Source organism: Plectropomus leopardus, chromosome 17, assembly GCF_026936395.1.
Source record: "Plectropomus leopardus strain MGB_pleo_1.0 chromosome 17, ASM2693639v1, whole genome shotgun sequence".
In the NCBI taxonomy this organism is placed as follows: Eukaryota; Metazoa; Chordata; class Actinopteri; order Perciformes; family Serranidae; genus Plectropomus; species Plectropomus leopardus.
In genome coordinates this window covers 1462034-1474339 of record NC_142192.1, presented here as the reverse complement: position 1 = coordinate 1474339, position 12306 = coordinate 1462034, and the positions used below count along the sequence as shown (strand labels likewise).

The following is a 12306-nucleotide window of genomic DNA, read 5'->3' as shown; positions in this document are numbered from 1 at the left end:
TGATGGTTATTATTGCTCTGTGACATTGTCATGGACACCACCTTAACCTGGATGACTATGAAAACTATTTAGTCTCAGGTAAACAGACAGTTTTTAGTCATACATTACATGTGAAACTTGAATTCCAATTCAGTGTGCCTGAAGGTATTATTTAATGAATGTGCTTATCATGAAATCATATTTTATCATTTTTCCCTTATACATTTTACTATCATTCTATTTTTGATGTAAAGAGTTTTTCCTTATCCGCAGTGAGGGTCAAAGGACAGATGCATGTCAAACGCTGTAAAGCCCTGTAGTGTATTATGCTCAGTTTCTTAAAGTTCCTAATTTGGTCAGGCAAAGAGGCCTCGAAGTTAGTGGTCTAGGGATGTTTAGGCCTGGAAGACAAATGTGTAGAATACTGGCGCCAGGCTAGAAGTAATATGGAATAAGGCTCCTTCCAAATAAGGAGATACTTGTGGGGTTTTGTGATTGATCATAGCAGGGGAAGAGTTGCTTTACGGACAAATGTATTGATGCCTGTACGTATATAAGAGACTTGCATGAGCTGAAAGGGAGAGATTCGCATTGGTCCTGAATCCTCTCCCAGGCAGACCATGGGGCCTGGTAAATGCTGAACTTTGCTGCAATAAATTGATTATTATGCAACCGAGTCGGTGTCCGCGGAGGTTTCTTCATCTTCCACACATCATTGCTACTTAAAGAGAAACAACTACAGCCCTTTGAGACTAAATGTGATTTGTGATATTCGACTTTATAGGTCACACTGAAATGTAATTGAAATCACTATTTGTACAGCGCTTTGGGGTCATGCCTTGTGACTGGCCTACAATGAACTTGATCTGACTAAATGTAAGGCACTTTTGGTACTTGCTCCATAAATAAAATTGCTTTGCCTTCCCTATTTCCAAACAACGACTTTGAATGAATCTCACTAATCCCATTACCAGATAATGCCATATATAGATTTTTTTTTGTTTTGTTTTACATTGTACTGTATTTCAGTGTTGACTATTTTGACACTCCTCAAGCAGAACTATAAGAGCCCTGCCTGTTTTTAAAAAAACAGGAAGTGACATCGTGTAATGCCGATATTAACAATGACACGTCAGTTGCAGTTCATTTTATATTTAGGCTATAGCACATAGTGCAATATCCTGTTCATATAGCGTCACAAATTTTTGGCAATGCCATCAAACAAGGCAGACGCCTCGCTGAATAACTGAGTGATGTGTCTGTGGCTTGTTACCCTGCACTTTTACACAGTTTCCATATATTTGACCCACATAGAGATATCCAGTGCACCACAACATGCGTCAACACTCAACACTTGATGTGGTATGATTGGCTAAAATGTGCATTTTAGGTTCGTAGGCTAGGTGAGTTTTGTGAGGGTTTTTTTCTGTAGTTTTTGTAGCTGCATTTTGGTATTCAGGTGTTTGGCAGAATGGGAGTGTATGTGTATTTGAGAGCATATATAATTATGTGTTTATCCTTGTCTGTGCGTGAGTATCTCTTGACTGTGTGTGCGTGTGTGTGTGTGCGTGTGTGTGTTTGCACTGAGACGTACAAGGGGTTTCTACAGGTGTATGTGGTAATGGGATAACACAGTCATATAGATGCCATGTGTGTAGGAGTGTCTGGTGTGTAAGATCCTTCCCAGCTCTGGCTCTCTCTTCCTCAACAAATCACTATGAGTGACATCACTGGAGTTTCCCCAGAGGTAACTGTTTTTAAGAGCCACACTCTGAGTGTCTGTCAAAAAACCAGAGCGACAGTAGAAGAAGAAGAAGAAAGAAAGCTCTCAACAAGGCTTCTAAGAACTCAGCTTGACTAGAAGTGATAGAGGGAACCTTGTTGAAAACAATGGAAGGTGAATGCAAGGTAATGCTGGACGCCACCGTCGATACAGAAGCCAGGAAACAAACAGCGCGAGTCAAACCCAGCTCAAAGCTAACCACAGCCCTGCTGGTGTTCACACTCTGCCTCGCTGCCACTGCTGCTGCTGTCCTTGTCATCAACAGGCATACCAAGGTGAGAACACAAATCTTAAATTAGTCTCTGAATTATTGAAGGGCCGGATGCCTCCAGCAGCGAGGGGCCCAACTCAGCCATTCTATAACTGTCCCTTTATCCTTCTCTTCTTGCAACAGGGCCCAGGACAAGATGAAGAAAATGTTGGTGAGAACTTTTCCTTAAATTTAATATTTTATGTTTAAAACTCGTACTTTAACAGTTTTGTTGTGTCTAATAACTGTTAATAAGTGGACATCGTCAGACTGTCCAGATAGTCTACTCTTTTCAGATCAGTAGATCAGTTCAACCCTTACTAAGATGCTTTTAAATTCTAAAAGTTACAAGCACAGCTGTCTTGATATACATAATTTTCTAAACCTCCGTCTTCTCTTCTTTTCAGATCTTCGCCACACATTGAGGCAAATTTCAAATGTGAGAGCGGCCATTCATTTAGAAGGTAATAAAAAGCAATGAATATAGTCATAAAGACTACATGGAACTGTTTGATATATATATAATAAGATTAATGTAAGACAAGATACCGCAACCTATTTTGGACTGGCATTCTCTGTGTGCAATCTTTTTTTTTTTCTTTTAAGGGCTATTTTGGGGCTTTTTTTGCCCTTATTGGATAGGACAGATTTAGAGTGAAATGGGGAGTGAGGTGAAGACATGCAGCAAAGGGCTGTGGGTTGGAATTGAACACATAGCTGCTGTGGCAAGGACATAATTTTGCCCAGTTGAGCTACTGTAGAATCTTCACTCTTGGTTGCATTAGTTCAGTAGTTCTGTAACCACTGGTCTTTGAGGCATTAGGATTAGACCTAGTTGTCCCTTAAGAAGGTTTTAGGGCTTCAACAGCAAGTTTTTGGGGTTCATGGGGAGGTTTCTCGGCATCTTGACAAAGTTTTGGGGTTTTGTGAAGAAATTCTAGGGCTTCTTGATTAGGCTCTTTGCCTTCTTCAAGAAGTTTTTGGGTTTACTGTGAAAGCTCATATGCATCTTGAAGAAGTTACCCAACAGCTCCTTGAGCATGTTCATGGGGTTCTTTAAGAAATTCAAGGGATTGTTTGAGGGTCCACTAGTCCTTTAGATGGGTGACATGGATTTGGTAGGGGTCAGCAGCAAAATGAGAAATTTCAAATGAAACAGATATTGCTTTTACATATATATCCCAATAAAGACACTTCCCCCTTTATTTAGCCAGGTAGATCTCACTGAGATAACATATCTTCCTCCAGGGAGTCCTGGAATAATGTGTAATGTGCTGGATATTAACATTCCTTGAAATCCTTCATATCCTTGTACTAAATAATATAACTTCTGCCCTAATAATCAGTTCTTATTTTCTTACTCACCATCTCTTTCTACTCCTCAACAGGAAAGTACAACCCTGAGCGGAAGACCTCAGTGGAATGGAAGACTCAGGTGGACCATTTCCATTCTCAAGGAGGGCTGGAACTCAGCGACAATGAAATTGTGATCCCAAGAAATGGCCTCTACTTTGTTTACAGCCAAGCGTCATTCCGGGTGAACTGCAGCAGCAGCGACACCGATGACAGCACCCCTAATCCCATGGTCCACCTGAGCCAAACCGTGAAGCGCTGGTCCGACTCGTACGGGAATGACCATGGCACGAAGTACTACCAGACCATCCTGCACTCCATCCGCACTGTCTGTCAAAAGAAAGCCAGCAGCAATCCGGATGAGGAGAACTGGTTCTCTGCTGTGTACATGGGAGCTGTGTTCAACCTGAGGAGAGGGGATAAACTCAAGACAGTGATGAAAGAGAAGATGCTGCAGAGCCTGGAGGATGATCCAGGGAAGACTTTCTTTGGTGTGTTTTCCTTGTGAGGACAAGTGACTGAACGTAGCAGGTGAAGATATGAATGTACATCTAGAAGAACCATTAGGCCCCATGGTGGCTCCACCGAGAGGCTTGTTGCCTGCTGGGTTGCCTGAACTCACCTGCACTGTTGAATGTTCGATGGTATACACTGCACTAAACAGTCAATGCAACTTTCACTGCAGACTTTACATCCAAAGTTTTTGCAAGTAATTTTACCTTTGCAAGTAGACCAAGCTATGTCAACTGTAGCACTGACCAAAAGAGCTCACTGTAAAGGAATGTATCACCATAGATATCTCTATGGCTCTATAATGTTATGTACTATGTACTCGCCTTAGTGTCAGTACCTTTTGCTGTAATGCAGTACTCAAGCCAGTGCATTTGTACAAATGTGCTATATTTATTGTGTCACTACAGGCTGACAGAAGTGGATTTTAAATGATATATTTATTCAACTTAATATTTTTATATTTATTTTATTTATGGATTTATTTATTTATTTATTTATGTGTGTATATTTGTGTTTGTGTGTTCACTGAGTATCTTTGAAGAATATTTATTGAAACAGTTAATCAGTTTGATCAGCTATTTGTCAATGTCATTTTTATTGACATTTGCAAATAATGCCATGGTGCCTGTGGTGCTGAAATATGTTTGAAAAAAAATAAATTTAAAAAGAAAGCTTTGTTTGTGAGGGCTGTGTTCGTTGTATTAGAGCCCTAGGTGTACCACAGCAAGCAGAAAGTTTTATCTGAAAGTTCTAATACAATGGAAGTGAATGGAATTTCATTTATGCGAACTTCATTAGAAACCAAAACCATCTGCATGGTTAGACAGCACTACATCTTGTGAGGTGATTATGATGAGAACATGATACAACACACTCAAGTTAACTTGTGACTTGTGATGCTGTACACCTAACGATACCAAAGGGATGATAAATAACATTGGTGGACTCTCTGGAAGGAGCTTTGGCTCACTGGTGTAGAGAAAAAGTTTAAAGTGATAGTCTAGAAATTCACTTGGGGCAAATTTAGCCATTCTCATGTCTGAAAGAGGAACTAAACCCATTTTCAAAATGAATACGTGCTTTTCCTATGATCAAAAACAGTCCAAAAATATTAGTATAACAAATATAAAATGCTAAAACTCAAATTTGTGATGCATTTAAGTAGAGTGCCTGGACCTCTTCTATAGATGATGAATGATAAATTTGTTGAAGATGACACAGAGAGCAGCCAGAGGAATGTTCTGACTTATATGGAAACACTTTCTGTTTTACAGCTGAGAACACTACAATCAAATAAAGCTCATTTGGTAAAAAGAAACAAACAAAAATGAGTCTCTCATTCATTGTCATTGAAGCTCATTTAACATTTACAGTTACAGCCAATAAAAAAGTACCACATAAACCCATGTACTAATTATTCTATATGTCCAAATTCAGGAAGCCTTGCTGATTACAGCTGCTGTCTTTGCAGTGGAGCAAAACTTTAGTGTAATCTTTTATGTCCACAGGAGGTTTAGAGCCAATGCTATATGAAGGAAGTGTAAAATTCTTAACTTGGTGGGATGAGAACATGTACTTCCTAAGAATCTGTTTGACAGATGGGAAGTCAACATTTCATCCACCATGCATCCAGCCACAAACTTCTTTAGTTCTTTGCTGCTTGTAGCCTGCAGCTGTCCACGATTAAAATCCAGTTTGGGTTGTTTAGCTGGTGTTGGGCTGCAGCCATCCTCCGTAGCTGCAGAGGGCTCACTTTTAGTCAAAGGTACAGTATTTCCACAAGCTTTACGCTGTTGTACTTTTGATTGTAATAAGCGTTTCAGGAGGTCTAAGACAATATTTTTCACAGTAGAAAATGGAGTATTAGTACCACTACCTGCAGCAACAATGTCAGAGTAATGTGAGTATTTCCAGTCTCTAAATGTAGTTTGCTGCTTTGTGCCCTGTTCTCATACTGAACTCATATATATATATATATATATATATATATATATATATATATATATATATATATATATATATATATATATATATATATATATATGTATATATATGTATATATATGTATATATAAATATATATATATTTATATATACTGATGTTCTGTCAGTGCCTTTGGACATTGTGGCTGGACGGTGTCGGATGAGAACGCACTTGGGCAGAACCAGTGGCGTTGTTATTATACGCTGGTGGATGGCCAAATGGCACTGGGCTGCCCTCCACTTCCCTGCCTGGTGAAGATGTAACAAGCTCTGAGCTTCTTGTGCCCTGGGGTATTGCAATCTAAAACTTTGTTGAACTCAGTGGAACTGATCATCAGTGAAGGTCAGGCAGTGGGATGCCTCTCCCATTCAGGATGGCCCAATGTGTGTTAAAAATGTAAGCTAAAAAAATGTTAGTCACATGAGAGTATCCTCAGGGTGAAGAGGGCTGCACTTTGAATATGAAGGATGACTGATTGAGGAAAAGGCAACAGGAACTTGATCCCCGGAGTATTCACTCATACCTCTTACTCATTCCACGTCAGCTCTACCATTACAATTTTGAGCAAGTCATCTATCAGCAGTGACAGCGGACAATAATAGCCGTGCCATTACACAAGATACCATGACTTGGCGTTTCTGGCTCTGTATTCATTTATAATGCAGTTCTTACAATGCAGTAAGAAAGTTTCCAATGGAGTTACAGTTCCTCAACAGCCACACTAAGTGGAAGGGAGGAGGGGAACTCCCTGGTAATCTGGTAAACCCCCTGCCTCCTTCCCCTGCAGTTTACAGGCGCCTCACACCAGCAGTGGAAAGTATGTATCTCAGTGGGCTTATACCTTCATCAATCAATCAATCATTTCATTTTCTTTTTTCAAATTTAATTTATGTCTATCACCTCGGTTTTTCAACATGCTTCATGTAGGTTTATTAAACACTTCTAAAAGGTGCTGGATGCCAAAATTAATACAGAAATAAAATAAATAAACTGACCCTCCGAGAGGATGTGTCCTGTGTAATGATTTTAGGCATTTGGCAGAGGTTTGGTAAATAGCGCAGTTGAATCAATGTTTGAAGGGATAGGGGTTGAGCTCCTGGCAGAGGAGGATGCTGGGATTTGACACTTGCCCCCAGTGACAGATGGCAAGATGCTGGGCGAGCATGGGACAAGTGTGCTTTTCTTTTTTTCTTTCCTTCTTCTTTATAAGAATAAAGCAGGGGTTTTGGATGGCAAAGTTTAATATGACCTTTTTTTTTTTAATGATTTTTGACTACATACTGTACTATGTTGTTTTTTTTTATGATTTTTGGACAACATACTATGTCATTTTGGACGTCATACTACATTTTGTTGTTTTTTCTGATGTGTGTATGTCATACTATACTATTTTTTGGGATTTTTGGACATCATACTATACTATGTTGTTTTTTTATGATGTGTGGACATCATATTATACTATGTCATTTTTTTATGATTGACATACTATACTCTGATATTTTAAAACATTTTTACAACTTACTATATTATGACATTTTTATGATTTTTGGATGACATCCTGTAATATTATGTTCATGCTTTTTGGAGGATATACTGTACTATGACTTTCTAAAAGAATTTTTGCTTAAAAAACCACACTATGTCTTTCCTTATATTTTTTTGAAGACATACTATAATACAAGATTTTTTATGAGTTTTGGATGACATAAAATGCTGTCATGTTTCGAAGAGTTTTGTACGACATACAACAGTATGTGGTTTTTTAATTTTTTTAACAACATACTATACTTTGTCTTTTTTAAAAAAATTTGGTCATCACACGTTTTTTTTTGCAGTGATTTTTGGACAGCATACCATACTATGTTGTTTTTGATGATTTTTCATTGTACTATGTTTTTTTAAAATGATTTTCGGATGTCATACTATACTTTGTTGTTTCTTCTGATGTGTAGACATTATATTATACATTGTCGTTTTTTATGATTTGTGTATGTCATACTATACTTTGTTGTATTTTTATGATTTTTGGATGACATACTATACTATACTATGTTGTTTTGTTATTTTAAAGTTTTGCATGACATACTGTATTATATCATTTTTATGATTTTTGACGTCATACTATACTACGTTGTTGTAACTGCCTCTCATCTATCCATCCATTTTCTTCCGCTTATCTTGGGTCGGGTTGCGGGGGCAGCAGCCTAAGCAGGAAAGCCCAGACTTCCCTCTCCCTCTCGATTTTTGGACGACATACTATACTATGTCATTTTCTTATGATTTTGAATGACTTACTATGCTATGTCATTTTTATGATATTTGGATGACATACTATACTGTTACGTGCCAGTCACGAACGCCAGGACCCAGTTGCAGAGTTTCAACCAAAAACAGTCTTTATTACCAATCAGGAAGCGGTACACAGAAAAAATGAGAAAAGTAGCAACAGAAAATCATCCGAAGGGAAAAGTAACAACAAAAAGGTAAACCAAAAATCACCATCAAAATGGGACAAAACAGTAGATCTAGAAACGGTCAAACCCACCCTCAAATCAAGAAAACGGTGACGAGGCACCCAAAACTTACGAACACTAATAAACAGGCAGGAGCGAAACACGAGGCAAGAGGCAAGAGGCAGGAGATCACAGGAAGCACGAGTGAGACGCTGAAACACAGGGGAATCATCCGGCACTGGAGACAAAGGGAGCGTGGCTTATAAAGCCAGCCAATTTGGGCAGAACAACCTGCAGGTGTGCCGCCCCGTGCTCCAGGAGATCGCTCCGCCCCTCGGTGCTCACTCTGCAAGACAGGGAGAGGAACGTCAGACACCCGCAGAACAAAACACAGCCAAGTATCAGACCACAACACTATACTATGTTGTTTTTTATTGATTTTTGGATGTCATACTAGGATGTCATACTATATTTTTTTTTTCATTTTTTTTGGATGTCATAGTATACTATGTTGTTTTTTTAATTATTTTCCGGTGACATACTATACTATGTTGTGTTCTATGAATTTTGGACATCATACTTTGTAGTTTTTTATGATTTTTTTGAAGACATACTGTACTATGTTGTTTTTTTTTTTTTCCAGTTTTGGATGTCATACTATACTTTGCTGTTTTTTTATTGTCTCTGGAAGTCATACTATACTAAGTCATTTTTTATGATTTTTGGACGACATACCATACTATATTATTTTTTATGATTTGTAGACGACTTACTGTACTACGTTGTTTTTTATGATTTTTGAAAGTCAAACTATACCATGTTGTGTTTAATGAGTTTTGGATATCATACTTTCCTATGTCATTTTTCATGATTTTTGGAAGACATACTGTACTATGTTGTTTTGTATGATTTTTGGACGACATACTATACTATGGTGTTTTTCATGATTTCTGTATGACATTCTATAGTATACCATTTTTTATGATTTTTGGACAATATACCATGATCTTTTTTATGATTTTGGACAACATACTATACTATGCTATTTTTTTTATGATTTTTGGACAACATACTATACTACAACATAATATACTTTTTTATAATGCTTGGAAAACATAATATAATATGATATTTTTCATGATTTTTTTTCTTCCTACTATACTATATCCTATTTCATAATTTTTGGTCAACAAAGCATGCTATAAAGTTTTTCATAATTTCTGGACCACGTAAAATAATATGTTTTATATATTATTATAGTATACTATAAGGTTTTTTTTATGATTTTCGGAAGACATGCTATAATAATGGTTTTTATTTAGAGTGTTTTTTCGACATAATATATTATCACCAAACTACACACTATAATATTACATTTCTTGTAATATTATAGTGTCCCACAGTCTGGGGAAAGAAGCTGCTCTGTAGTCTGGTGGTTCTGCAGCAGATACTTCTATATCTTTTTCCAGATGGCAGCAGGGCCGCTTCTTTAACTGCTCAACTGCTTGGAACAGACAGCCTTTCCTAGGTTTCCAAGTGATCCCAACAGGTATTTACAAGGTACAAGATACAAGGTACAAAGTAATTTTATTGTCATGTTTTTTCAACATAGTTTAAGAAGAAATTACATTTAAGGTGAGTTGAGGAGTCTCACAGTTTGGGGAAAGAGGCTGCTCTTTAGTCTGGTGGTTCTGCAGCAGATACTTCTGAATCTTTTTCCAGATGGCAGCAGGGTGAACAGACTGTGGTGGCGGCTATCTTTCAGTATCCTTTGGGCTCTGTGCAGACACCTCACTTCACCGAGTTCACTGATGCTCTGTAGAAGGGAACCAGTGATGTTCTGGGCAGTTCTTATCACCCGCTGTAGAGCCTTCCTGTCCTGGGCCGTGCTTAAACCATGCCAGTTTGTGATGTTTCCAGTCAGTATGCTTTCTATTGTTCCTCTGTAGAAGTTAACCAGGATCTTGCTCTGGAATTAAGCCCTCCTAAGTTTACGAAGGAAGAAGAGCCTTTTCTGTGCTTTTCTAACCTGGGTGGTGATGTGTGAAGATAGGTTCTCAGTAATTCCACAGAACCTATAGATGTTTACCTGCTCCACCTCAGCTCCACTGATGTAGACAGGAGTGTGTCTTTGCCTCCTTCTTTCTAAAATCAACAATCAGCTCCTTGAGCAGTAGGTTGTTCTCTGTGCACCACTCTGCAAGATTGTTGATTTCCTCCCGGTACCAACATCAATCCTAATCATAAATATCTTTTTTTTTTTCTTTTCTTTTTTTTTTTTTCTCCAAAGTTTTAACCCTTTAAATGCCAGGATTTTGTCATGATGCCACTATTTTTAATGATTAAAAAACCCACAAATAATGCATTATTTTCAATACTACAATAACATTGATTGTGACAATGCACTTAGTGGAAATAGCATATTATAGCATATTATAAGTGAAAAATCTTACCTGCTGATGGCTGTAGATGAAAAATCAGAGAATCACCTAAGTTGGTAGGAGTATTCCTCTGGAGACATGAATGTTTGTTCTTCGTGGAAATGTCTCTAATAGATGTTAAACTATGTCAGTCTGGATCAATGTTTTGACTGAGCGCAATACTGACGTGTCTAAAACTTTATCTGCATAAAGCACTATAGTTTGGGAAAACCAACTAGTTTTATTTCCATTTTTGCATTTCAAATAATCTCTGATATCAGATATTACAGCATATAGAAATATATTTTGAATACTGTACCACATGAAATACAGCTTGTATATGCAAAGTCAAATGTCGTTATTTACATCATCATTATTTACAACCAGTGTGCATATTGTCATGTGTATCAACATCACTCACGTCTTCACTGCTTTACAGACTTGACAGTTCAAATACATCATTACAGACAAACACTCAGTTGATATTTACACATCACTTTGCCAGAATGTTGCAGGAGTTCTGCACAATGTTCTCATGGTCTATACATCTGCGCCTCATATAGGAGGTATTAATCTACTCACAAGTGTTCACGACAACCCATGCTAATGACACAAGCTGTGCTACCACACAGAGAGAACATGAGACTAAAGGGGACATCAAGACAAACTACAGCTCAGGTAGAGATCACACTATATATTTGTCGAAGAATGTGCTCACAAGCACACAAAGAAAAGACAGTAAAAAATCAAAAGCTAAAACGTGAATTAAAACAAAGAGCTGTCAAAGGGAGAGGCAGTTGCATGAGTGCAGAGGCACCAATATTCAACAGCACAGTGGGCTGCTGTCTCACAAAATTTACTATGAAAATGTATTCTTCGCCTGTGAAACAGAAGTTTGACCAAAATCATAAGTCAAGGTCTCCATGACAACTGAAGCAAACTCCATTTGCTGAAGACAATATTGACATGTGGTTGAGACACTGTTCATCAATCTGCACACACTGCAGTGACACACAACTGGATGAAAATCAGCAAAGTGTCCCTGTAATGCATGGATCACGCTGCCTGCGTGGTTTGTGCATCAAGGAGTGTTTTACTTTTTATTTAAACACCAATGTTAACAGGTTCAGTTTTCTGATGCTGCATTCAGATGCCTTTTACAAGCTATTAACCCTTCAAAACCTGAGCAAATTGGTTTGAGTTCTTGAAAACATGGAGGAAGAAAAGGCAATTAACGACTAGAAAGGAAATATTCCACAAGAAATTGGCAAACGGTGACAAGAAAATGACCTGAGAATTAGTTTTAAAAAGGGGGAGGAGATAATTAGAAAATGATCAGAAATAAATAAATAAAAAAACATGTTAATATTTTCCAGAAAATGAATTGTTATAATTAAATCTTTAAATTGAAATAATTGAAATTTAGAATTATTTTTACTTACATTTGGTTTTCATTTTCAGCACTTTTTAGGGTTTGTATTGTTTGCTCTTTTTCTTACTTTTTTCAGGTAATTTTCTTGTAATTTTTAACTAATTTCTTGCAATTTTTTTTGGCCATGTCTTGTTAAGCTG

At 37.6% G+C, this 12306-nt stretch overlaps 1 protein-coding gene across 1 annotated transcript; it reads left to right on the top strand.

The window, feature by feature from the left end:
* The first annotated feature begins 1319 nt into the window (after positions 1-1319).
* On the top strand, positions 1320-5195 carry tnfa (tumor necrosis factor a (TNF superfamily, member 2)). The gene is made up of 4 exons (XM_042506754.2): positions 1320-2037; positions 2157-2184; positions 2420-2476; positions 3401-5195. The coding sequence occupies exons 1-4, from the start codon at positions 1870-1872 to the stop codon at positions 3871-3873; spliced, it is 726 nt and encodes a 241-aa protein (XP_042362688.1). The 5' UTR covers positions 1320-1869; the 3' UTR covers positions 3874-5195.
* The last annotated feature ends 7111 nt before the right edge of the window (positions 5196-12306 follow it).

Coding starts and splice junctions, on each gene's coding strand:
- tnfa (XM_042506754.2), top strand. CDS start 1,870: ATGGAAGGTGAATGCAAGGTAATGCTGGACGCCACCGTCGATACAGAA. Junction 2,038..2,156: donor TCATCAACAGGCATACCAAG/GTGAGAACACAA, acceptor TTCTTGCAACAG/GGCCCAGGACAAGATGAAGA. Junction 2,185..2,419: donor ACAAGATGAAGAAAATGTTG/GTGAGAACTTTT, acceptor TCTTCTTTTCAG/ATCTTCGCCACACATTGAGG.